Source organism: Arachis ipaensis, chromosome B03, assembly GCF_000816755.2.
Source record: "Arachis ipaensis cultivar K30076 chromosome B03, Araip1.1, whole genome shotgun sequence".
In the NCBI taxonomy this organism is placed as follows: domain Eukaryota; kingdom Viridiplantae; phylum Streptophyta; class Magnoliopsida; order Fabales; family Fabaceae; genus Arachis; species Arachis ipaensis.
Genome location: NC_029787.2, coordinates 31,555,103 through 31,583,052, shown reverse-complemented (window position 1 = coordinate 31,583,052; position 27,950 = coordinate 31,555,103). Strand labels below are relative to the sequence as shown.

The 27,950-nt window shown below is 36.1% G+C and overlaps 2 protein-coding genes across 5 annotated transcripts in view; one reads left to right on the top strand and one right to left on the bottom strand.

The window, feature by feature from the left end:
- LOC107630228 (ribosomal protein L11 methyltransferase) lies at positions 22,884 to 27,782 on the top strand. 4 transcript variants are annotated; one of them, XM_016333312.2, is made up of 7 exons: positions 22,888 to 23,316; positions 24,044 to 24,127; positions 25,097 to 25,237; positions 25,790 to 25,855; positions 26,140 to 26,307; positions 26,856 to 27,185; positions 27,326 to 27,782. In XM_016333312.2, the coding sequence occupies exons 1-7, from the start codon at positions 23,020 to 23,022 to the stop codon at positions 27,437 to 27,439; spliced, it is 1,200 nt and encodes a 399-aa protein (XP_016188798.1). In that variant the 5' UTR covers positions 22,888 to 23,019; the 3' UTR covers positions 27,440 to 27,782. The 4 variants fall into 4 exon arrangements, with proteins under 4 accessions (XP_016188800.1, XP_016188798.1, XP_016188799.1 ...); XM_016333315.2 differs by having other exon boundaries at positions 22,915 to 23,316; positions 24,057 to 24,127; XM_016333313.2 differs by lacking the exon at positions 25,790 to 25,855.
- Positions 27,552 to 27,950, bottom strand: part of LOC107632911 — a 2,313-nt gene continuing 1,914 nt past the window's right edge. Inside the window, exon 4 of the mRNA XM_016336549.1 lies at positions 27,552 to 27,603. Within this exon, the coding sequence (XP_016192035.1) occupies positions 27,552 to 27,603 (52 nt within the window). The remainder of the gene's footprint in view (positions 27,604 to 27,950) is intronic.

Here is a 27,950-nt window from a genome sequence, read left to right as displayed (position 1 = left end):
GAATCTTTGGTGTGTGTGGGCCGAATCACAATATCCTGGAAATGATACTAGGTTTGGGCACTGAACTTCAATTGCTGGCACTGGGCGCCAGCCCTTTAAGATTCACTGGGCATTGGGCGCCCATTCCTTTAAGCCTCTTGGGTGCTTAGCGCCAGCCTTTGGCTCCTGCCTTTGGTTCTAAGTGTTTTGTCTCAAGAAAACTCTTTAGCATAGATTTTCAATCGATAATCTCGAGCCAGGTGGCTCAAGTTATTGGGTGATGAAGCACCATCGAATTTACTTGTCCAAGTCTTTCCTTAACACAACAACACCACAAGCACTTAACTAGGAAAATCTTTGGTGTTCAGAGCTTTTGGACTCTAAATATTTTATCTTAAGGCAACTCTTTAGTATAGATTTTCAATCAATAATCTCGAACCAGTTGGTTCAAGTTATCGAGTGATAAAGCACTCCTTGAATTTACTCACCCAAATCTCTCCTTGACACAATAACATCCCAAGCATTTAACTGGAAAGATCGTTTTGTGTCTCCTAGACATTAGTGCGCTCTTTCTCTCTCTCTTTCTCTCCCTCTCTCTCCCAAATGACTCTCATAATACTTTTTTAAATTTTTGTTCCTCAAATGTTCTTTCTTTCTCTTTCTTGTAGGATTTGTACATACATATTCCAATCATGTAATCACATTCTTTCATATCACCCACTTTTTCTTATTTAATCTCTTTTTTATGTTTCTTCAGTTAATATCACTTGGATACACTTTGACATACAATCGTTGCTGAAAACAAGCATATAGAAATTAAACAACTAAGAGAAAAAGAAAAAAAAATAAAAAACATGATACAAAAGAAAAAGAAAAGGAAAAAAGTAACTAACCACCAGAAAAAAAGAATTACCACTTTTTAATCCTCATCATCACTGTCTTCGTTCTCGTCCTCGTCCTCGTCTTCCTCTTCTTCTTCGTCTGGGCTTTTCTGTTATGTTCTTCTTGCGTTCCAAAGCCCTTATCTCTCTAGTTCTTGCTGTCTTTGCTTTTGAGCTTCCTCCTATTGCCTCTTTTGTTCCAGATTTGATTCATCATATCAAATGATAGAACTTTTTATGGGTCTATCCTATGAGCGACAATACAAAGATAATTTAACCTTTGAGTTATTTCCAATCAACATAAGCAAGTGATGTGCATGTATGCAAATTGGTTGCATGAAATGATGAGGAACCTTGGAAAGACAAATAACATGATGAAAGTAAAAATAAAGATAAACATGCATGCAATATTTTCAAAAACTAACTAATTGAATTTAAATTAAAATCTATAAAAAAAATTATGAATAGAGATACTTGAAGGGTGCCAAGGGTGGATTATTGGCATTGGACGCCAATCAACATAAGCAAGGAGGGGCATTCATGTTGAGTGCCACGCATTGGCGCTAGGCGCCCATACTTAAGTATAATTTAATGGCAATAGGCGCCCAAACCAGGTGCTGGGCGCCAATCCTTTGCTGCCTTCAAAGGCACTAGGCACCACTCCCTGGGCGCTAGGAACCCAATCCATGGCTTTTGTTGGCACTGGGTGATGCATCCACATCTTTAGTTGTTTTTCTTGCTTTAATTCATTGTTTTCTTAGATTTAATTACAGTTTTATCTTCTAATTTTGTCATTTTTAAATATCTTGTGTCACTAAGGTGTTTGCTAAGTTTTTATAAGGAATTTTGATAAAAAGAAAGCCAAATCAAGCAAAAAGGAAGAATGAACAAAGGAGCAACAAAGTAGAACCTGTGAGGAGTCAGAAGGTGTGCATATGAGCGCACACACTAATCAGGGAGCAACTTTCAGCACATGCATACGCACTAAAATTTGAATTGATTTGGAAATATCTTAATCATTCTGATTAAGATAAGATTAGGTTTGAATTTTGAATTAGAAACGGTAGGCATAAATAAGTGAATTGAATTCACACAGAGACACACACCGCCTCCGTAACACTTTGATTTGGATTTTTCACTCTTCATGAGTAACTAAATCTTTCTCAAAGGGTGAGGTGGCGCCCACTTGTACCCCTTTTATCCCATTCGAAGGCTCTGGGCGCCACCTCCTAGGCCTTGAACTCCACCTTGTTGGCCTTTAAGGGAACTAGGCACCAAAGCATGGCACAGGGCGCCAAGCATTTCCTTCCTTACAGACGCTGGGTGCCCGTGTTGGCGTTAAACACCACTGCCTGTTTCTTTAAGGATCTTGACACAAATGTAAAAATAAACTGAATAAAAGAGAAAAATTTAATGGAAAAGAGAAGAAAAGGATACTAACTGATTGATTTGCCTCCCAATAAGCACTCTTTTAACGTTACTAACTTGACTCTCAGCATTTTCTAGGATAGAAGTTGGATCAATTTTTGTCGATCTACTTCTTCTCAAAGATAGTGCTTCAATCTCCGTCTGTTGACTATGAACCTTCTTCTAGTGCCTTCCTCCATTACTTCAATGTGTCCTTATGGAGACACTTTGCTTACTACAAACAATCCAGACCACCTCCTCTTTAATTTTTTGGGGAATAACTTCAACTGTGAGTTGAATAACAAGACTTTCTATCCTAGTTTGAAGTCTTTTGAGATAATTTTTTTTATCATGCCACCTCTTTGTTCTTTCCTTGTATAGCTGGACATTATCATACGCTTGACTCCTGAACTCATCAAGCTCGTTGAGTTGTAGCAGTCCCAACTAGCAGCATCAGCAGCAAGGACTCTCTCATGTCTTCTAGAAGCAACAGCATTAACAGCAGGGGAAGCAGCAGCTGCAGCAGCAGCGCAAGGACAAGCGCCAGTGACGGCTCAGAGAGAAGGTTGCTCCACAGCAAGCTCTCATCGTTGTCTTCATCGGCATCGCCGTCATGCAAAGGCGTGTATATGGGGAAGAGGACCATGGTTTCAGCTCACCCTCAGGTGTATGGGTGCTCGCAGAGGTGGCAGTATTTAACGCCAGTGCCCGCGTTGAATCGCGACGCCTCGAAGAAACGAACAGGAGAGGTGAAGCAAAAGAAGAAGGAAGACAAGAAAACAAAGAAGAAGAAGATGATGAAGAAGAAGAATAAGGAGAAGAAGGTGCGGTTGCGATTTGGCCGGAAAATTTTTCGGTGGTTTGTGATGGCGTGCAGAGAATGCCACGCCATGGAGCCGTCTAAAATCAAGAAGAAACATATCATGTCTCAACAAAATGTGAATACTTAGCTTCTTTCTTTTAATATTTTCTACGTAGATGGGATTTTGGGTTTGTATATTTGTGAAATGTGGCTACAACTTTCCACATCGAATTGTTTATTTTGATTGTGGTTTTTGATTTTGATTTTTTCTTTTTTAAAAAATAAGTTGGCTTCGTTTTGATTCATCCAAAAGTTTACGAAGAATAGTCTGAATTTGATCATATATGAAAGAAAATCGATCTTACCTTGGAGTTTGTGAACATTATGATGGATGGGTTTATGATTTTTTCCTGAAGGCTAAACAATGAATTTCTGCTTCATCATGTAATTAATTATGAGTACGCCGTTCATATATATTATGCTATTCTCTATTTGTTATCGAAGCCATTATATTCCTGTGGTCCGGGTGGTGTTGATGGCATTCGCGACTAAGAATCAGATGAAGGATGACGTGTATGCAGCGGAAGAGACGGTATGACTGGTGCACCGCTAAATGAGCTGCTTCCCGGCTTTTCTCGCACGAAGGACTACATGTCGGTGACCGTGTTCTTCTCCTGGTCTAGATTGAACTACTGGTGGTCGATGGTCTGCTGGAGACAATTGATCTCCTCTTGTCTCGCTCTTATTGGTAGTGGGCCTTCAGCTTTGCGTATTTCATCCTGTGCTGCTGTAAGTCTCGCTCTAGGTCCAACAATAGTTTTCGGTTGAGCAGGGTAACCTACTCCCTAATGCCTACATTTTTGCTGGCAGTAAATTCAACATCGAAAAATTACAGAGTAGTTGTGTCGGAGACACATTTGAGGCCGTAAACCCTCCCCTGCTTGCAATCTGCGTCCACAGCTCATCCTTAGAGATGGTGGTGTGGTGGCTCTGATGCCCCCCAAGCAATCTGATTCGCACGGTCTTCTTGGGCCTTCAACATATCCGTTAATTCAGGCTAATTTCATATTGAATAAGATTTAACACAATTTAAATATGTAAATGATAAGAATGAATAGCTATATTAGGGTTTGAACTTTGAATAACTTACGGTGGTGTTCTCAGACTTGTCAACCTACTTGGAGTGGTCATTCTACCTTGTATGCATCCTATTGAAGATCTCGCTCCGATGGAGCTTGTGACCCAGCTCGATCTCCCTACAATACAATTTAGAATTATAGTAAGTCATGTATCATTGATGGTTCTATTAGCAAGTGCACTAAATCACTAAATCACTAAATCTACAAGAACTAAAGGATTGAGCATGCGGTCTTCAATTGAACATAATTAGATCAATTAAAACTTTTGTAGAGAATAGTAGAGTTAGCGATAATGATGTATGCAATACTTATAAACGAGAGAAACATATAATAGATGAGACATTAAGATTTCAGAGGGGTTTAGCTGTTAGGAAAAAGAAATTTCATGTTCTCTACTTTTAATTTATGCAAAGATATTTTTATGACAAATTATAAATAATCAAATCTCAATTTTTTGGTAATTTAATTTTTCTTTATCGCACCTAATTGCTAATTTTTTGGTCAATTAAATGGCAAGAAGAGGTTAAACTCAGTTCTAATTTAATGTCACAATTTTTAAAGCTATTACTAGTCAATTGAAATTTGAAAAGTTATGAGAATGAGTTTTAAGTTAATCTTAATATTAACTTTTTCAAGATAATAAAGGAATCTAACACAGAGTAGAATATATTCCAACATTAGGAATAAGAACGAAACTCAATTTTTGAAAAAGTATCAATATATTAATCGAAATAAAAGAAACAATTACCAATTTATAAAACTAAAAAGACCTCCTAACCTTAACACATCTTAACCTTAACACAAGAGAATTAGTGACTTATGGTAAAAAAAAATAAAAAAAAAAGAAGATAAACTAAATAATGAATGTGAGATGTTGGATGATCCTGGATGAATCATTGCATGTTTATTTATAATCTAAATCTTAACCTAACTTTTGAACTTGAACTGAAATCTAATCTTATTTTTTCGGAGAATAAGATAACTAAAACAACAATTTAAATTTAAACTAAAACTATCTCTTATCTTTCTAGAAGGAAACTAACAATAACTAATCATTCAAATCTTGAATCTTTGGTGTGTGTGGGCCGAATCACAATATCCTGGAAATGATACTAGGTTTGGGCACTGAACTTCAATTGCTGGCACTGGGCGCCAGCCCTTTAAGATTCACTGGGCATTGGGCGCCCATTCCTTTAAGCCTCTTGGGTGCTTAGCGCCAGCCTTTGGCTCCTGCCTTTGGTTCTAAGTGTTTTGTCTCAAGAAAACTCTTTAGCATAGATTTTCAATCGATAATCTCGAGCCAGGTGGCTCAAGTTATTGGGTGATGAAGCACCATCGAATTTACTTGTCCAAGTCTTTCCTTAACACAACAACACCACAAGCACTTAACTAGGAAAATCTTTGGTGTTCAGAGCTTTTGGACTCTAAATATTTTATCTTAAGGCAACTCTTTAGTATAGATTTTCAATCAATAATCTCGAACCAGTTGGTTCAAGTTATCGAGTGATAAAGCACTCCTTGAATTTACTCACCCAAATCTCTCCTTGACACAATAACATCCCAAGCATTTAACTGGAAAGATCGTTTTGTGTCTCCTAGACATTAGTGCGCTCTTTCTCTCTCTCTTTCTCTCCCTCTCTCTCCCAAATGACTCTCATAATACTTTTTTAAATTTTTGTTCCTCAAATGTTCTTTCTTTCTCTTTCTTGTAGGATTTGTACATACATATTCCAATCATGTAATCACATTCTTTCATATCACCCACTTTTTCTTATTTAATCTCTTTTTTATGTTTCTTCAGTTAATATCACTTGGATACACTTTGACATACAATCGTTGCTGAAAACAAGCATATAGAAATTAAACAACTAAGAGAAAAAGAAAAAAAAATAAAAAACATGATACAAAAGAAAAAGAAAAGGAAAAAAGTAACTAACCACCAGAAAAAAAGAATTACCACTTTTTAATCCTCATCATCACTGTCTTCGTTCTCGTCCTCGTCCTCGTCTTCCTCTTCTTCTTCGTCTGGGCTTTTCTGTTATGTTCTTCTTGCGTTCCAAAGCCCTTATCTCTCTAGTTCTTGCTGTCTTTGCTTTTGAGCTTCCTCCTATTGCCTCTTTTGTTCCAGATTTGATTCATCATATCAAATGATAGAACTTTTTATGGGTCTATCCTATGAGCGACAATACAAAGATAATTTAACCTTTGAGTTATTTCCAATCAACATAAGCAAGTGATGTGCATGTATGCAAATTGGTTGCATGAAATGATGAGGAACCTTGGAAAGACAAATAACATGATGAAAGTAAAAATAAAGATAAACATGCATGCAATATTTTCAAAAACTAACTAATTGAATTTAAATTAAAATCTATAAAAAAAATTATGAATAGAGATACTTGAAGGGTGCCAAGGGTGGATTATTGGCATTGGACGCCAATCAACATAAGCAAGGAGGGGCATTCATGTTGAGTGCCACGCATTGGCGCTAGGCGCCCATACTTAAGTATAATTTAATGGCAATAGGCGCCCAAACCAGGTGCTGGGCGCCAATCCTTTGCTGCCTTCAAAGGCACTAGGCACCACTCCCTGGGCGCTAGGAACCCAATCCATGGCTTTTGTTGGCACTGGGTGATGCATCCACATCTTTAGTTGTTTTTCTTGCTTTAATTCATTGTTTTCTTAGATTTAATTACAGTTTTATCTTCTAATTTTGTCATTTTTAAATATCTTGTGTCACTAAGGTGTTTGCTAAGTTTTTATAAGGAATTTTGATAAAAAGAAAGCCAAATCAAGCAAAAAGGAAGAATGAACAAAGGAGCAACAAAGTAGAACCTGTGAGGAGTCAGAAGGTGTGCATATGAGCGCACACACTAATCAGGGAGCAACTTTCAGCACATGCATACGCACTAAAATTTGAATTGATTTGGAAATATCTTAATCATTCTGATTAAGATAAGATTAGGTTTGAATTTTGAATTAGAAACGGTAGGCATAAATAAGTGAATTGAATTCACACAGAGACACACACCGCCTCCGTAACACTTTGATTTGGATTTTTCACTCTTCATGAGTAACTAAATCTTTCTCAAAGGGTGAGGTGGCGCCCACTTGTACCCCTTTTATCCCATTCGAAGGCTCTGGGCGCCACCTCCTAGGCCTTGAACTCCACCTTGTTGGCCTTTAAGGGAACTAGGCACCAAAGCATGGCACAGGGCGCCAAGCATTTCCTTCCTTACAGACGCTGGGTGCCCGTGTTGGCGTTAAACACCACTGCCTGTTTCTTTAAGGATCTTGACACAAATGTAAAAATAAACTGAATAAAAGAGAAAAATTTAATGGAAAAGAGAAGAAAAGGATACTAACTGATTGATTTGCCTCCCAATAAGCACTCTTTTAACGTTACTAACTTGACTCTCAGCATTTTCTAGGATAGAAGTTGGATCAATTTTTGTCGATCTACTTCTTCTCAAAGATAGTGCTTCAATCTCCGTCTGTTGACTATGAACCTTCTTCTAGTGCCTTCCTCCATTACTTCAATGTGTCCTTATGGAGACACTTTGCTTACTACAAACAATCCAGACCACCTCCTCTTTAATTTTTTGGGGAATAACTTCAACTGTGAGTTGAATAACAAGACTTTCTATCCTAGTTTGAAGTCTTTTGAGATAATTTTTTTTATCATGCCACCTCTTTGTTCTTTCCTTGTATAGCTGGACATTATCATACGCTTGACTCCTGAACTCATCAAGCTCGTTGAGTTGTAGCAGTCCCTTTTCACCCATAGTCTTGGCAATGAAGTTCAAGAACTTGATACCTCAGTATGATTTGTGTTCCAGTTCAACCGGTAAATGACATGATTTTACATAAACCAATTGATATGGTGACATGCCGATTGGAGTTTTGAAAGTTGTCTGATAAGCCCAGAAAGCATCATCGATTCTCCTGGACTAATCTCTCCTAGAGATATTTACTATCTTTTGTCGAGAATCCTCTTGAGCTCTCTTTTGGACACTTCAACTTGTTTATTGGTTTGTGGATGATATGGGGTTGCAACCTTGTACCTCACTCCATATTTTTTATGAAGAGCTTCTAGTTGTTTATTACAGAAGTGGGTTCCTCCATCACTAATCAATGTTCTGGGGACCCTAAATCTATTAAATATTGTCTTCTTCAAAAGACCAATCACGACTTTAGCATCATTGGTAGGTGATGGCATGGCTTCCACCCACTTTGATACATAGTCACTGGCCATAAGTATGTAAAGATTTGAGTATGAGGAGGTGAATGGTCCCATAAAATAAACTCTCCATACATTAAACAATTCTACCTCGAGGATGGAATTTTGTGGCATCTCATACCTTCTGGATAGGTTTTCAATTCTTTGGCATCTGTCACATCTCTCAACGAAGGTTGGGACATCTTTAAAAAGTTGGCCAATAATAAAGACCACTCTGAAGCACTTTAGCTGTCGTCCTCTCTCCATTAAAGTGGCCACCATAATCTAAATCGTGACAGTGTTATAACACACCTTGTACCTCTTCTTTAGGAATACACATTCTAATTATGCCATCCGCACACCTCTTGAAAAGGTGTGGATCATCCCATAGAAAGTAACAGGAATCATGAATCAGTTTTCTTTTTTGATTCCAATTGAATTCCTTTGGGATAATCCTCCCTACCTTATAGTTATCCATGTCAGCAAACCATGGTACAACCCTAATTTCCAAGAGTTATTCATCTGGAACTTCTTCTTTTACTGGAACCTTAGGCGGCGCTTATGTTTCTTCAAGTTGGATTCTCGATAGGTGATCCGCCATAGGATTTTCTGAACCATTCCTATCCCAAATTTCAATGTCAAATTCTTGAAGTAATAATACCCACCTTATCAATCTCGGCTTGTCATCCTTCTTAGACAAGAGATACTTAAGAGCAGAATGATCAGTGTAGACTATTACTTTTAAAACTAATTAAATAAGATATGAATTTATCAAAAGCAAATACTACAACTAATAATTCTTTCTCAGTTGTTGCGTAATTCTTTTACGTACTGTTCAAGACACGACTAGCATAATAAATTACATGCAATAACTTGTCTTTTCTTTGTCCCAAAACTGCGCGTATAGCATAGTTACTAGTGTCACACATTAGTTCAAATGATGCGGACCAATCTGGTGCGACAATTATTGGTGCAGACACAAGCTTGGCTTTCGAAGTTCCAAAGACATGCAAACATTCTTTAACAAAATTAAACGAGCATCTTTAAATAAAAGACTACGTAAGAGTTTTGCAATTTTTAAAAAGTCTTTTATGAATCTTCTGCAAAAGCCTACATTCTCAAGGAAACTTTAGATTGTCTTCACATTCACTGGTGGTGGTCATTTTTCAATTACCTCCACCTTAGTTTTATCAATCTCTATGTCTTTAGTAAAGATTTGATGTTCAAGAACAATACCCTCTTTGACCATAAAATGGCACTTTTTCCAGTTCAAAACTAGGTTGGTTTCTTGACACCTTTTTAAAATCAAGGATAAGTGGTTCAAGCATGTGTTAAAAGTGTCTCCAAAGATAGAGAAGTTATCCATAAATAGCTCAATAAATTTTTTTACCAAGTCAGAGAAGATGAAAAGCATGCACCTTTGAAAAGTGGCAGGTGCATTACACAACTCGTAGGGCATCTGACGGTAAGCAAAAACTCTATAGTGGTATGTGAAGGCTGTCTTCTCTTGGTCAAGGGTATCAATTGCAATTTGGTTGTACCCCTGGTACCTATTCAAAAAATAGTAGAAAGCATGGCCAGCAAGTCTCTCCAGCATTTGTTCAATGAACAGGAGAGGAAAGTGGGCCTTCCTTGTTACTATGTTTAGCTTTCGGTTGTCAATGCACATCTTCCAGCTGGTGACCGTCCTTGTAGGAATTAGCTCATTCTTCTCATTGGAAATTACGGTGATCCCTCCATTCTTTGGCACAATGATAGAAGATTTTATGTCGATCTAGAATTCCTCAATAAAATTGAATCACTTCGTTGTAAGTATAGTCTAGACCAACAACCAATCCTCCATCAAAGTTTAATTTTGGTTGTCACAAGTCCAACCCAATAAAAATAACCGAGAGTATTAGTCCCAGGTCATTCTCCCTAGAAATTACAATCGAGTGCTTAATTATTGGTTATGAGATTCAAGGGTTGGGTTGAAAAAACAAGAAATTAAAAAAGGCAAGAAATGTAAATGACAAGAAAATAAAGCAACCAACTAAAGATAACAAATGCTAAAAAGAGGCATTCATGGCAAGGATTGAGAATCTAGGTTTTCTATCCTAGTCATTAATCATAACATAATAATAAGCAAGAGCTAATCCTATTAAGTCATCTTCAACATCGGAAGAAGGTACAATATTATATTCAACATAGGAAGAAAGTCAAATAAGACTAGTTAATCTCAATCCAAAAGTCCTAATCAACTCACTAATTGAATTAGCAAGAGATTAGAGTCAATGAAAATAATATTAACTAACAACTCTAGATCACTAACATAAGTTGGGTGTTAATGACTCAAGAGCACCCATTTTCTCTTTCCAAGTCAAGAATGCTCAAAATCTACTCTAACATCCAACCAAGCATTTTGTCAAACACTTGGAAGGCATAAAAGGAAAGCATCATAAAATTGTAATAATAATAAAATCTACAACTACCCAATGCAAGGAATCAACAATAACAACTAAAGAAAGCAACATTAAACATGAAATACCTCAAATTGAATTAAAAGAAATTGAAATTGACAAGAGTGTTCATAAACATAAAAATGACATAAAAGAGAAAATAACAAAAAGAACTAAGAGAACAAGGGTGTAGAAAAAAGAAATTGCAAAGAAAACTAGATGAAAATAAGAATTAAAACCTAGGTCTAAGAGAGATTAACCTAATTCTACCCTAATTCTAGAGAGAAGAGGGAGCTTCTCTCTCTAGAAAACTACCTAAAGTATGATCCTAAACTAATCTAATTGCTCCCCCCTGGTCCAATCTTGAATTCTGCATTAAACAGCCTCAGAAATGAGTTGGATTTGGGCCTGGAAAGCTCAAAAATCACCCCCAGCGTCTTCACTTTAATGAGGTCACATGACCAACATCACACGTACGCGTCGCTTGTCAAATTCCCTTATCACGCGTATGCGTGGATGACGTGTGTGCGTCACTGGCAGATTTCCTCCTCACGCGTACGCGTAGATGACGCGTGCGCGTGGCATTGAATTCTCCAAATGCTCATTTCTTCATGAATTCTCCACTTTGCATGCTTTTCTCTTCACTTCTTCCATCCAATCCGTGTCTTATAAGCCTGAAATCACTCAACAAATATATCAATGCATCGAATGGGATTAAAGTGAATTAGATTTAGCTATTTTAAGGCCTAAAAAGCATGTTTTCACTTTTAAGTACAAATTCAGCGAGAATTACAAAAGCATGCTATTTCATTGAATAAATGTGAGATAAGTTGATAAAACCCACCAAATTCAATACAAGATAAACCATAAAATTGGGGTTTATCACACAACTTGCACCAGACTTACTCATGGACTGTTAGAAATAGGATAGATAATCCCATCATCCCACAACTTCATTATTTCCTTGTGAACAACCTCCTTCATTATTGGATTAAGCTTTCTTTGTGCTTGTGCATCCCAGAATCTTATGCATGAACATTGTGGGTTTATTCCCTTGAGGTCACTGATTGTCCAACCAATGGAGGTCTTGTGCTCCCTTAGTACTCGAAGTAATCTCTCTTCTTCTAATTCACTCATTGAGACATTGATGATAATTGGATAAGTTTCATTAGCTACAAGGAATACATACTTGAGAGTTAGAGGCAAAGGCTTCAACTCTAGCTTTAGCGGTGCTTCTCTCTCCTTGGTGATGTCTGTGGTTGTCTTCTCTAGTGAATGCACATCTTCTAGTTCTTCCACTTTCTCAGAGCTTGAGTACTGTGTAAGTTCCAGTGAGTCCACGAGAGCTCCTTAATCATGAGCTTTCTTGGATCAATAGGTCGATTAAATCAACCTGCATATAACTCTCTAATTCACTTAGATATTGCATGGCTTTAAAGACATTGAAAACCATTCGTTCATCATAAACCCTCAGTGTTAGCTCACCTTTTTGGACATCTACGAGAGCTCATCCGATGGCTAAGAATGGCCTCCCTAGGATAATGGAAGCATCTTTATCTTTTTCCATACCAAGGATTACAAAATCAGCGAAGAATATAAATTTTTCCACCTTGACCGATGCGTTTTCCACTATCCCATGTGTGGAAACTTTATTGATCTGTTAGCCAATTGCAAAGATATCCTTGTTGGCTTTACTTTTTCAATTTGTATCTTCCTCATCATGGACATGAGCATAAAGTTAATGCTTGTCCCTAGGTCACACAATGCCTTCCTAATGATGATATCTCTAATAGTTCAAGGGATTTGGAAACTTCCTGGATCTTTCAATTTTTGTGGAAGTTTTCTTTAAATAATGGCACTGTATTCCTTGGTGAGTATCACTGTTTCATCTCCTTGATGGTCTTTTTCTTGGATAGCAACTCTTTCATGAATTTGGCATAGAGTGGCATTTGTTCTAAGGCTTCTGCAAAAGGAATATTGTTCTGCAGCTTTTTAAACACCTCTAAAAATTTGGAAAATTGCTTTTCCTGATTCTGCTTCTGTAACCTTTGAGGGTATGGAATTCTCGGTGTTTAGGCTTTTACATTCTCTTTTTTTACTTCTGTTGGTGCAGGAGTGTTTTCATCCTTTGGTTTCTCCTCCTTTTTTATTTCTAAAGGCTTCTCAGCTCGTCCCTCATCATTCTTGGGAGTCTCTTTGCTGACTACTCTCCCACTCCTCAGGTTGATAGCCTTGTATTCCTCTCTAGGATTAGGTACTGTGTTACTCGAAAAAGAATTTATTGGCTTCTCTGCTAATTGTTTAGCAATTTGTCCCATGATGCGTGAGCATATTTTCTCTATTTTCTTATTATTTCATATATAAATTTGTTGAGTTTTATTGAGATTTTAGTGTTTGAAGCCTATTTGGATGCTACTTTGAGGTGCATTGTGGTTTTATTTATTTTAAAAAAAATCAGAGCGAGTTTGGCAGAGTTTGTGCAGAAGAAAAAAGAAGAAAATTTATGCTGCCAAGATGGCGCCAAAGGCATTTGGCGCCAGGTGCCTCGTAACGTGTGCAAGCCCTCTGTGAAGCTGGCGTCAATAAACGCCAGGTGCTTCGTAATTCATGCCCAGAACCACACGCTAGTGGTGCCAAACACCGAGCTTGGCATTTAGTGCCAAAAAGACAGCAAACTCACAATCCTTCTCTGTCCCAGTGACACTAAACGCTGAGCGTGACGTTTAGCGCCAGTAGCGTGTACATGGACTCTAGAGAAGGGCTTCGTTGCCTGAGGATTTAGTAATTATTATTTTTATTTCATTTTATTTTGTTTATTATTATTTCAAAATATAATCTTTTTTGTTTAGATTTTATTACTTTATTTTATTTTTAAATCAAATTAGGTTAGATATAAAAGGAAAAAGATTTAGCCCTTTGGGCTCTCTCTTCTCTTTCTTCCTCATTCCACACTTTACACACTTTTGGAACCCTAGTTTTCTCTGAGCCATGAGAAACTAAACCTCCTCTGTTAAGGTTAGGAGCTCTGTTATTTTATAGATTAATACTATTGTCATTATACTTTCAATCAATGTACTGATTTATATTCAAGAATTACTTTCGTTCTTCATCTTAGGAATTAGAGTTTGTTGGAAGATAACACTTTTTCTACTTGAATTCTTGTTGAATCTTGGAAAAGTTAACTCACTTGAATAACAGCTTGAAAGTTAGCTCACGTCCAACTTGCCCTCACACACGCCCAACTCATGGGCTTTCCACCCTCCAGGGCTTTTTGATTTCCTTTACTAATCTCTAAGTATTTAAGCTTAAATGAGGGGTTGAAGATTAGGCACAAGGCCCATGTGATCAAGCATTGATTGAGGACCAATTGGAGAAGGATCGAAAGCTTGACTTAAGATGAAAAGCATTAATTAATTAGATTTGATTATGTTTTAGTTTGATTCTGTTTTTGAATTTTGAATCTTAGGTTTTAAGGTAACATATATAAGGAGAGGAGCCATATACGTGAGCTCTTCTCTTCCCTCTTCGGAAGTTTTAGGACAATTCATAATTCTAGATTTTCTTTTAATTATGAACAATTAATCTCCTTTGTTAAGGTTTGGAGCTCTGTTCATTTTTTTATAGATTATTAATCTAAGTGTTTTACTTTATTTGAGGTTTATGCTTTGATCTATTTCATGATTGAGTTTTTGTTCTTCACCCCTACAGATTTAGAATTGTTGGAAAATATTCTAACTCCATTTTGGATTCTAAATATTGTTTTGGAAAAAGTAATATTTGAATTAGTTTGAAAACTCTTTCTCACTACTTTTTTATTTAACTAGGAATAGTTTCAAAGAGTGTGCAATACTTTGTAAGTTTCAATTGTTTAGGACTAGTTTGAATAAATGACATATAATTTAACCTAAGGACTATTTTTGAATCTTATTTGAAATTCAATTAGAATTGTGCTTCATCTCTTTTCTTAAATAATTGACTAAGGAATTAGCGATTAATCAGGTTAAAGAGAAGTTGAATTGCCAAGGAATTGGAATTTGATTATTTATGATTTGTCGTGATTGATCATTGCATGCCTAAAGTAAATTAACATAAGGATTGTTTTCCTAGAGAGTGAAAAACTCTGAGACCTTAACATCCTCACCATCGTTGTCTTCACACTCACTGTTTGCTATTTATTGCTTTGCCTCTTTACACATTTGAATTTTCATCTCTCTGATTTTGATTTGTCTAGTTAGAATAGTCAACTAATCATTGTTTCTTAATCTATAAATTCTTGTGGGAACGATAATTCACTCACCGTGATATTATTTAATACAATTTGATGTACTTGTCAAGTTGTGGTTTTGCATAAATTATGCATCAGTTTCAGAGATGTTTAGCTATTAGGAAAGGAAAATTTCATGTTCTCTACTTTGATTTATTCACATATATTTTTACAACAAATCGTAAATAATCAAATCCCAATTATTTGGCAATTCAATTTCTCTTTATCCCACCTAATCGCCAATTTCTTAGTCAATATAGTGACAAGAAGAGGTTAAGCTCAATTCTGATTTAAAGTCACACAATTTTCAAAGCTATTCCTAGTCAATTGAAAAGTTATGAGAATGAGTTGCAAGCTAACCCCAATATTAAATTTTCCAAGATAATAAAGAAATCCAACATAGAGTTAGAATATTTTTCAATACTTCTAATCATTAAGAATAAGAACAAAACTCAATTCTTGAAAAAGTATCAATGCGTTAATCGAATAAAAAAAACAATCAATCACCAATTTATAAAACTAAACAGAGCTCCTAACCTTTACACAAGAGAATTAGTGACTCATAGCAAATAAAAAGATAAACTAAAACTAATGAATGCGAGATGCTAGATGGTCCTAGATGAATCATCACACGCTTATTTATAATCTAAATCTTAACCTAACTTTTGAACTTGAACTAAAACCTAATCTTATCTTTTTGTAGAAAAAGACAACTAAGACAACAATTAAAATTTAAACTAAAACCATCTCTTATCTTTCTAGAAGGAAGCTAACAATAACTAATCATTCAAATCTTTAATTTTTGGAGTGTGTAGGCCGAATCACAATATCCTAAAAGTCATACTGGGCCTAGGTGCTAAACTTCGGTTGCTGTCGCTATGCGCCAGCCTTTAAAATCCACTAGGCACTATACGCCAATCCTTTTGTCTTTTTGGGCGTTAGGCGCCCATTCCTTTAAGCCTTTTAAGCGCTTGGCTCCGGCCTTTGGGGCTGGGCGCCAACACTTATATTACGTTCCTAGACTTGTTCGTTGAGCACTAGTCTTATTTTTTCTTTGAAGGCGTTGAGTGCCAAGGTTAGGTGATGGGCATTGGACCTTTGGGAGTGAAAAATTTGTGGGCATTGGGTGCTAAATGCATTGGCGCTGGGCACTCGATCCTGGCACTGGGCGCCCAATCCTGCCGCTAGGCACCACCTTCTTTCTCCTTCGAAGGTGCTGGGTTCTACTCCCAAGACGCTAGGCGCCACTTTCTTGAGTTCCTTCACAGGCGTTAGGTGCCAGATTATGGGTTGCCTCTTGGGTGCATTACCTCATTTCTTCCTTTAACCTGGATTCTTTAAACAATAAGCCTAAACACACAATAAATCTAAAACAACTCCAAATAATACCGATTAGCAATAAAATCTTTAATAAAACATAAGAAAACTACCAAAAAAAAAGATTGAAAAATTACGAAAGATGCCTAGGAATCAATCATATTTATCAATAATTATGTAAAAAAATTTAAATGATACCATCCATTTTCTTCTCTGTTGCTCTCTGGGTAGTGGATCGTCCGATGTGCATGGATCCACCGATGATCGACTGGCTTGTGTCTTAGCCTGGATCTGCTGATAATCCTCTGTGTTCCAGTACTCCTTTAGTTGGATGAGGATATCGTTCAATTTGTATTTGTTCACAACTCTCTAGTTAGACCTAGACCTTCTGGGGTATTTCATGGAATACACTTGATGTGCATTTTGTGCTAGGATGAATGGATCATATCTATCATACCTCCTAACATGATTAATCTCGATGATCTTATACTCTTTGTGCGTACGAATGCCTCAAGGCCATGCAGAATCATACCATTCAAATTGAATATTACAACATGTTTGATTTGTGCACCGGATACTCAATTTCTAAAATTTATTCAACAACCCAAACTAGTCATATTCACCTTGCCCAGCATCGCCCTTAAAAAATACCCTGTGTTGTACGTTGTTATTCCTTCAGCATTTTCTAGTGTGTGAAATTTCATTCCATCAACCTTTACTATAAGAAGAATGCTAAATACCATCGGATTTATCGACGGTCATGGGAATAAATTCGTCAATTCAAGTTATTATCGGCGAATTTACATTTTCGATGGTAAATTTTCCAGTAATTATTGGAGGGAAAACTAAAAGAATAAGCACAAAAGCTAGCGAAAAATTTATTGTCGGATTTATCCGCCGATAAACTCATTTAGTATAACATTGCATTTTGGTGCACTAAAATATATTACACACTTCTCTCTCCATCACTCTCCTCTCTCATCTCTCTCCCAAACAACTACCTCTGGCAGCCCCTCCAGCCACCCTTTGACAGTGCTGGCCACCCATATTATTTTCCAAAGGATGCATAGAGTCACATGGATCTTGTTTCGTCGTCTCAAACGGAGTTTCTCTCTCTCTGTCGCCGAAACTGCGTCTCTCCTCCATTTTTTAAGTAGGCTGCCTCATCCCTCTCCTTATTCCATCTCTTTTTCTTAATAAAGAAACCTTTACCCCTTTTTAAATGACCATTCAGTTCAATTATCACGTCGTCGCTGCCACTACCATGTCGTCGCTGCTGCCACGCCAGGAAGGTATGCATACTCTGATTGTTACATTGAGCTTTGATTAATGGGTTTTGTTTAATTGGATTATATTTTATTTGATAGTGGATTGATTTAATCAAATATTAGATAATAAGAAATATTTTAAATGCATTAGGTTGAATTTAGTTTATCATGTATTAATATAATTAATAGTATTAGTTTAAATCATAAAAATAGGGTTTTGTTTTATATGAGACATTTTCGTAGATAATGTTTGATAAACTTTGATATAAATGGTGCTTTGTAAATTTCGTAAAGTCTCCCTTAATAGTTCCTGAGATTCACGTGATTACCCAATGTGGTCGTCGAGATCTCAATTTTATTATTGTAATCTTTCAGATAGAGCTTCGAGCACTATAATAGTCCCTAAGCATCTTTTCGGTGATGAGTCAGCTATCACCCCGCTAACTTGGCATTACTTTGCCACGCTGGAGGGTGCCAAAACGTTGTCATTTTGGTTTAGCACCAAGATTTGGAGAAAACAACACTGTATGTATTAAATTTAGCATGTAAAATGATTTTGATCAAACACAATACTTCACTTGTCTTTTCCACTTTCACACTCCCTCTTCTTATTCTTCTTATCTTCATCAATGGCACTGCTATAGAATTCTGTGGATGTGGTCAATCATTTTGAGACAAGAAGACATCTGACTTAAGACTGAGTTAGTCGTTCGTCTCATCTGTTGCAAACAAGAGGTTCTGCCATTTTTTGTTGTTAGTAAAAGTAACTCTTTTGTTATTTTTTTTATTTTTGTTTCAATATAATAATGGTTCTTCGTTATATTTGTTTGTGAGTGTGGTTGAAATTTTCTATTTTTTTTTGTCAGTTTAGTTTTTAGGGTTTAGTGATGTTTAAGTTAGGTTAGAGTTTTGTGTGGATGCTCTATTTTAATTGAATGGAATAGGGCTACAATAAATGATGGTCATATTGTTAAAAAAAATAGATGGCTAGTGGTGTTGATTTTATTTTATTTTTATGGTGCATAAATAGTTCACAAAAATCTGTTTGAGTTCAGGGTAATTATGAAGCAATGGATTTTGAATTTTGTAGATAAAAGAGATATTGGACATTATGTTTCATTATGGGGTGATTTCAAAAAAAAGAAGAAGAAGAAGAAGAAGAAGAAATAATGGTATATTCTCCAGATAACAAAGTTTGTCTAGGTGATCTAGATGTGGATACTCTAGATGTCTTCTACCTGAAGAACTATCATAAAAAGTTTAGATATAATGAAATAAAGTAATGCTGTTGGCATGTACCTAAAAAAGGTTTGGAGAACAGATTGAGAAACTTGAACAATGACAAAGTTATAAGAGAGATCGTGAATTGTGCTAAGAAAAATGATGGAATAATTGATATATATTTGGAGCATGGAGTGTTAGTGCAAGAAATTTTAGTGGACAATGAGATAGTTGTCTACTTGGATGATGATGATGATGCAGAAGGGGGCAATGCTAATATAAATGCTCCTATGAATCTTCCTTCAAATGAGACTTATACACTCTTGGTTACTCCCACCACCAATTACCACTTCTAGATCCAATACACATATTAATTCCAACCCCACCAAGAAGAAAATTTTTCCAAGAAAAATACAACAATCACCTTTAAAAATCAAATTTGTATCTAAAACCAGAGTTAAATAGCCACAAACAACACTAACCCTCTCAAGCTGACCAAGTCCACCAGAGACATCCATTCAACTAAGCCTACCCAGCACACCAAGTCAGATAAGTCAAATAAGCCTAAATAGCCCAACAAATTTAGCATATTTTGGAGACCTTGTGCAAAATCTTCTGCCAGAAGATTCAAGAGCAAAATTTTTACAATGAAATTCTTTTTGAAGTGTCTTCTAACTCTTATGAGAGTGTAGAAAATAGCCTTTTTAAGTCATTCTCTGATGAAAACAGCTCTTCTGAATCTAATACTGTAGAAAAAGATGTCAAAACTAGGAGTGGGAGTAAGGTGAGCAAGGTCCAGAAAGACAAGAAAGAGAGAAACGTTAGTCCACTATTTGAAAGAAAGGAGAAGATCCTAATTGAGGATGAGGCATTGATGCAGGAGATTAGTGATGATGAAGTGGATCTTGATTTTGTTGGTAATTTTGTTGAAGGTGTAGATTATGGTTTAAATCCTAGTGTTGATTCAGATATCACCAATTTATAGCATTCAGAGGAGATGAAGACTCCTCCAAATTCAGAAGATGAACTAGAAGAAGACCATGATTCTAATGATGCATCTAGCGTTTAGGGAAGGTGCAAGATTTGGAGAGTCGCATCTTGAGGTTGGTATGAAGTTTGGAATTAAGTGGGAGTTTAGAGAAGTTGTTCGAGAACACACAATTCAATAGAGTAGACGCATACGGTTGAAAAAGAATGATATCATAAGGTGCATCACAGTTTGTAAAGTTAAGGAGTGTCCTGGGATGATTTATGCATTAAGAGACTATGATAATACTTGTTGGCAAATCAAAACTTTTAATGACAACCACACCTGTCTTAGAAATGATAGAAATAAGGCTACCAAAAGAAACTGAGTCTGCAACAAGTTTCTGAAGAAGATTAGGAAATATCTTAATTTCAGACACTATGAGACTTAAGGGTGAGCACGGGTAGCGGGTATCCAATTACCCGTTCGAACCCAAACCGAACCAATTAAATTGGTTCTGGAACCAACGGGTAATTGGGTCCAACCCGAACCAAATCAATGACTCTCTCTAATAATTGTTTTAGATAACGGTTCTGGGGGTACAAAACTCGAACCAATCCGTAGACCCGACCATATATTAATTAAATAAAAAAAATTTTATGTGTGTGTGTGTGTGCCTTTTAATAATTTTGAGTTTTTCAGTTTTCACCCAGTAACCCTAACACTAGCAGTGGCACCCTCTCACCTCATGGAGTAAATCCTAGCAGAGGCAGAGCTTCCTCAAACATCACCATCTCACCATTACTCACGCAACTAGGGGTGCACATGGGCCAGGTGAAGCCGGATTTGATGTGACCCAGACCCGGCCCGAAATATACACCGGGTCTATTTATTAGACCCGAAGCCGACCCTAGACCCGATGAAACCAATACACTTTCGGGCCACAATAAAACCGGGTGAAAACCGGGCCATTAACATTACATTACGTTGATACCTTCTTGTAAGCTAGCATGTAAAAATATCCAAATTTCCAAGACTCCAACCATTATTTAACATGGTAAAATTCACTTAGAAAAATATAACAAGAACTAACCCTTCTTCAAAATTAAAGCATAACCACAATCAATACTAAAGCATAACCACAATCAATACTAATATTGTCTAATAATATCAAATATTTAAATAAATACAAATAACACAATATTATGCATTAGTCTAAAGTCTTATGCATTCTAAATATAAAACATTAACTTATAGTCTTATAATGACTAATAACACAAAATATTAAGGTTTACAATACTTAAATTCCACATAAGAATAGTCATGATCCATCACTAATAACACAAAATATTAATTGTGTATGATGACCGAGCCACCGGGCCGACTTCGGGTGACCCGAGCTATGACCCAGACCCGACTCGAAATAATGACCGGGTCTATTTTTGAGACCCTTACCCGGCCCTAAACCCGATGAAATCAAACCAAATTAGCCCCTAAAGTGTTTGGGACCGGACCGAACCTTCGGGCCGGGCCGGGTCATGTGCACCCCTACACGCAACCAGCTTCCTCTCCGTCGTCGGTGTCTCCGTCGGCATCTTCGTCAGCAGCATCGTCATCCGCGGGATTGTCAGGCGTCAACATCGTCTCCTCCATCGTCTTTTTTGGTAGCGGCAGTGACGCAGCAAGCAACTTCCTTTCTGTCGTCGGCGTCTCCGTCGGCATCTCCGTCAGCATCATCGTCCACGGGACCGTCAGCATCGTCTTCTCCATCGTCTTCTCTGATACGGTAGTGATGCAGCAACCAGCTTCCTCTCCGTTAGCTTTCGTCAGCGGTTCCCTCTCCAGCAGCCAGCTTCCTCCAGGCTCTAGCGTCGTCTTCTTCGATCACTCAGTCAGGTAAGTCTCTAATTTTTTGTTTATGTTATTTGTTAAAGTGTTAATTATTTTACTTTCTATTCAATTTTTGTTTATGTTATCTGTTCAATTTTTATTTATGCTATCTGTTGAAGTGATAATTTTTTGTTCAATTTTTTCACTAATTATTTGTTTGTTGAATTACTTTCAATTAATCAATTTCATATATTGACATTAGCTAATTATATGCTAATTTTTGGAAGGTCACAACTCTCTTGAACATGCTTGGTTAATGGAATGAAAGATTATGGAGTGAAGACTTTGAAAGATTATTCCTTTGAAGGATTATTTCTATTGCACTTTTGTATTTAGCTTCTAATGTGTGTGGTGTTTAACATGTTTGGATTTAATGTATTTAGTGTTTAATATGTTTGGATTTTAATGTGTTTAGTTTTTAACTTATTTGGTGTTTAACATATTTGAATTATTTCTATTAATGTTACATGTTTATTGTACTTATAAAATTTTTAAGATAAAAATTTCATTTTTTATTTTTTATTTTTTTATGAATTTCTATTTCATTGGTACTCAATTATCTGAACCGAACCAATCTATTTTTAATCGATTTGATTTTGTTCGGATATATACACAAAAAAACGTAAATCCAAACCAAATCGAATCAATTACAATTTAATTAATTCGAATCTAATTTTACCTTAAACCTGAATTAATCCGACCCGTGTTCATTCCTAGTGAGACTACAATTTATTTCAAGATATGGTTAATTTGACATTAAATAAGAACTCAATTTCAAGAACTTTGATGGTGGACGAATAAAACTTCCGATTGTAGTGCTTTCACCACCCATTATTGATATAAAAAAAAAAAGTAAAAAAGAGTTTATAACTTTTAAAAGATTTTGGAAATTAAGATTAAATAAAAAAAAGACACTAAATTGAGTTCAAATTACAATCTTATGAGTTAACTTAGTCATTGTATCCTCTAGTATAACAAAATGATGTCACATAAGTACGGCAATAATTGACTTATTACTGAGAAGATGACCAGAAATTATTATAGTACTCAAAATTCTATGTGAAAGACTATAATTGTAAAATTAGAATATTGAAGACTGCGAGGTAATCTGGTGAGTATGAGGACCACTATAGCCTATAGGGATAAATTCAAAGTGGTCATGGAATACTTTGTCCGGCCTAAGCTTAGATAGGCGATTTCTCCACCATCGGTTACCTTTGCAAAGAAATGATGAAGGCATGGCATTTCCTCAAGCATCTGAACTGCACACCCGCCGCCGCCTCCCTCTCTCTTCACCTCCTACGCTCATCCTCTTTTTCTCTCAATCGTTACTTTCCATCGCATTGCTTTCTCTCTGTCCACACCACCGCTAGTGACCACTGGCCAGCACGTGGCCAAGTGACAAACGGACATGCAAAATTTTCCACAGCTTCTTCTTCTCTGGCAGTTCATTCAATGGCTTCACCTGTTCCTGTACCTGCAAATTATGTTTCAGTTCTAGTTCGATGTCATAAGGATAATTCAGTAAGCTTCCTTCCTTTTTCTTTCTTGTCTCTTTTCAGCATTTTGCTTGTTCTTAAAACTATACCGAGCCACACTAAGCTTGTTCGACCCTGAACCTGTTAAATTTGCTTTCAATAATTTCTATTTCGATTATTTTTTGTTTATTTATTTATTTATTTATTGTATTTAAACATACTCCAGCTTTTGTGCGCGCGCGTGTGTGGATATATTTTCTAGTTCAATCGTGATTTTTTGCGGTTCAGAAATAAACTCATTTGATTAAACCAACTGAATCAACAGCTGCCAGCTCAGTTTTTAAAAGATTAGTTTATCTTTAACCATTGTATTGCTGCATTTTCCCTCCCTAATTCAGTTACTATGTAAATTGAAGAGCTAAATCAGTTGAGAACTTTTCAGGTGACCATGTCCTGAAATTGGTGTTTCATGGCTCATCCTATACCTTATTAGTGATTGTAGTGTTTGGAAATCTGATTCAACTTTTGTTTGTTTAGTCTGAGTTTTAGTCTAGTATTTGTAATGTTGGTGCTATTGGGATTTAGTCATTTAGGTGCGTTTTGTTATTTAGTTAGTATTCATGATTGTTTGACACTTATTTAAGAGTCTTCTATGTGGAAAGAAGTATCAGTAAGAGACTCATAAGACATTTAGCTACATTCGGAATCATATTATAGCATAAGAACTTTGTTATGCTGCCTAATTGTTTGACCATTTTCTTTATGCTGACAAGGATATGCTTGCAGAAGCTATTTTAAGCTTTGGTGCAAGTTCTGTTACTATGAATGAAGATGATGTCTGTCCAGATACTGATGAGGTATGCTGTTACTGGAATCTTTTACAGTTATTTTATTTTCTGAAACAGAACGTTCTTATAAAGGTTTATAATACTTTTCATTTTATCAATTTCAATTTGCTGGTTTTGTTAATTATTCATGACAAGGCACAAGGACATTGTTTGATCCCACTTAGTGGGATAAGGCTCTATTGTTATTGTTATTTGTGTTAATTTTAAACTCAGATACTTATGATCGCATGCCAATGAATCAAACTTGGGTAGCCTATCACATTCCTTTTTCAGTTATGCGAGCTCTTTATGAATATCATGTTATTGACTAAATCAATTTGAGCTGGAGGTGTAAGCACATCTTCATTGATAAATTACATTGTTGTTCAGGAAGAGAATCTGTCCATGTACTATTGCTGCACTTTGCCACTTGGTTTAGTAGCATCATTTTCGGTGTATTATGTGCATGAATAATGCACCCAAGAAGAAAGACAAAAGAAGAAAGGAAAAAAAAAAATGAAAAAGTGTGGAAAAGTTATTCATAATGTATGTTTGTTATTCAATCCTTTTAGTGCATCAAGTATGTACAAAAGTTAAATGTATAAGAAATTCCAATAAATTTACTATGGTAAAAACCCCAGAGCTTTTTTGCAACCACAGCTTGATTTATTTTTGAACAACCTTAATTGATCTGAACCACCTATTAAATTTGTCTCAATTTCAACAATAAATATAAGTACCAAAACATACCAGCACAAGTATTTATCTAATCCTGCGTGTTCCAATTATATAAATTTCAGTCTTTATCACTAGACTGCTGCTCATACTGATTACATATTTAATCATTCTCCCTATATCAGGAATAAGTTTTCCATTCTTTATGATATCTATTTGACGTTTTGACTGTATATTTGACAAACACCAGTTTATGGTTAAAAGTTGTGGTTTTAAGGCACTCATTTTATGTGAACTGTTTCAAACACTTCTAAAACTCTGCAGGTTTGTGTTAGTTCCATTTTTCTTGAAGGTGAGGATATAAATATGAGCATTTCACATGCTGCTGATTCTATTGGTTTGAAAGAGATACCAAGATATGAAGTTAAAATTATTGAGGAGGATGACTGGATGAAAGGAGCTCAGGTCAGTTTGCTTCTTTTCTAGATCAATATCATGAAGTTGTTCTTGTGTTGCTTTAGAAGATTGATCTAATATCTACGCAACTTCCTTGCTATTGAAGTTCTGCATTATTATGCTATATTCACATTTCTTCAGCCATCTAGTCTCTGTTCTATGATATTTGGCAAAGTTTTTCATGAGAAAAATGTCTTGGTATGCCTTTCACTCGAAGGCAGAGTAGCTGAAATTTTTGGGTGTATCTTCTAGTGTTTCTGTTCAAATCAATTTTGGAAGGGCATGAGTGAAAATCAGACAGGTTCATCTTTTATGAACTAGAAATCGAGTCAATGAGGCAATGATGCTCTTTATGAAATTGAGTTAGTCCTGTGTTCTAGCTGTTAAATACTAACTGCTAATTGTTTGGTTTCTGTTTAATAGCTATTAAATTTACTGCGTTCTTTACTTAGCATTCTTATTTGGGGAATGATGTTAACTGATAACTTATTCATATTATGGAAAACTGTCAGTGCGAGAATGTTACTGGAAATAAACTTACAAATTTTTCAATGCTTTCAGGAATCATTTCATCCAGTTGAAGTTACTGAAGGCCTTTGGGTGGTGCCCAAGTGGATTACTCCACCTGTACGCATATCTCACACTTATTTTTTTGTCACAGTTTATCTTCCTCTTTCATTACAGATAATGTGTTGCTAAACTTCCTATAGTTGGTAATTATACATTGCAAATCTATTTAAGTATTGAATTTTTTGCATCTTGTTTGAATACCATTTTTAACTTTGACCATTTTTCTTCTTGTTTTCCCCACATCCTTTTTGTCTGAGAAGTGAGAACTATTTGTTCATCCTAAATTGAATATTCTTTGTCAGACTAGTATATTCTAATGAGCAATCTTGAATCTTACACAGGATATTCAAGCAATGAATATAATTCTTAATCCTGGACTAGCCTTTGGAACTGGAGACCATCCGACTACCAAATTATGTCTATTACTCCTACATGGCCGTATAAAAGGAGGAGAATACATCTTGGACTATGGCACTGGCACTGGAATTCTAGCAATTGCAGCTCTAAAGGTATTTTATTGATGATCTGCATATGTTAAGAACTTAAAGTAAAATGAAAAAGCTATTTGGAACTGGGATACCTACTCCGGTTTCAGTTAGCTAGAATGCCTTTGCTGTACAGTAGAGTTCATTTTCATTCTTACTTTGTTTCCTTGAACATCTGTGTGTGGAAAGCTAAATATTATAACCGTCTCTATCATATTCACATATTTTAACTGTCTTTTTTGGTTAATTTTTTGTGGTAGCTTCGATGTAAGGAATTTTTTTTTTTTCCATAGCATCGATTAGAAAATACCTGGGTTATCAAATTAGTGAAAACTTTCAGGAGTTAATTGACAGAACATATGTCAGATATGAATTTTCAGAGACATTTTGATATGACATGTTCTGTACTTGTTGGGCCTTATATAGGGTTTAGGGTTTAATTATTAAGTTAGTATAAAAGAGCATATTATTGATTTAATAGAATCAGTTGAGAAATTAATCAAATGAGAGTTCAGGAAAGCAATTCTAAACCTTCTGCAGTTTCATATTCACCAATAATAGACCTTTTGCAGTTTGGTGCTGCCTTTGCCGTTGGAGTCGATATAGATTCACAAGCAATTGCATCAGCATCTGAAAATGCTACTCTGAATAACATTGGACCAGACAAGCTGCAACTGCAGTTGATTGCAAGCCAAACTTCTTCATCCTGCAGGGATGACTGGCCATCTAGAGTTGTCGAGGGAGAAAATGCTTTCGAGATAGACAGAGTCACTCACAAGGATAAATATGATGTGGTCATCGCAAACATACTTTTAAATCCTCTGTTAAATCTTGCTGATCAAATTATCTTTTCTGCAAAGCCTGGAGCAATTATTGGTCTCTCTGGAATCTTAAGTGAACAGGTAGTTTAATTAATTCTCATTATCGATTTTCTTTATTCGGAATGCAGCCATCTCTTTGCGGCCAAATGCAGATTCTTGTTGGTGGAAATGCTTCGAATCGCATTTTCCTCTTAAATTCATCTCCGTTGTTCCTTATGCAGGTCCAGAACATATTACAAAAATATTCACTATTCTTAGAAGACATAGAAGTGTCGAAAATGGATGACTGGGCCTGTGTGAGTGGCAGAAAAAGAAAGAATATAGATATCTGCTGATCGTTGCTGTAGATGCTTTGTTTGGAGGTTTAACTTTTCTCATCCAATCATTTTTTGCCGTTTTAATGCCACCCAGAATGTTTTACAAGAAGCAGCTTTGAACCTGCCACTGCTAGCTGCTATTGACATTCTCTTTTAAATTATCAATGCTGCTATGTGTTTGGCTGTAAATGTTTATTTGGGAAGCAGAAATTAGAATCAGAAGGTGTAGCTAGGCAGAATCGCTGCCTTGATTTTTAGGTCTTACAAAAAAACTGCATGTGTCCTTTTGAACTTATATTTCTAAATTTGAGAGAAATGTACATTGTCCCAAACATTTAGATCCAGCTACAAATGGCCTTAATATTGATGGGAGAAAGAGAGTTATACCGCGCTTGAAGAAATAGATCGATTTTCTTTTTCATTTCCTTTTACACTCTTTAATCCCTTTCCCTCTCGTGGTTTCTTGGGTGTCCACCATCCTCATGTTTGCGAATCATTTCATTTTTTTTTTTTTTTTTTATTAAAAAGT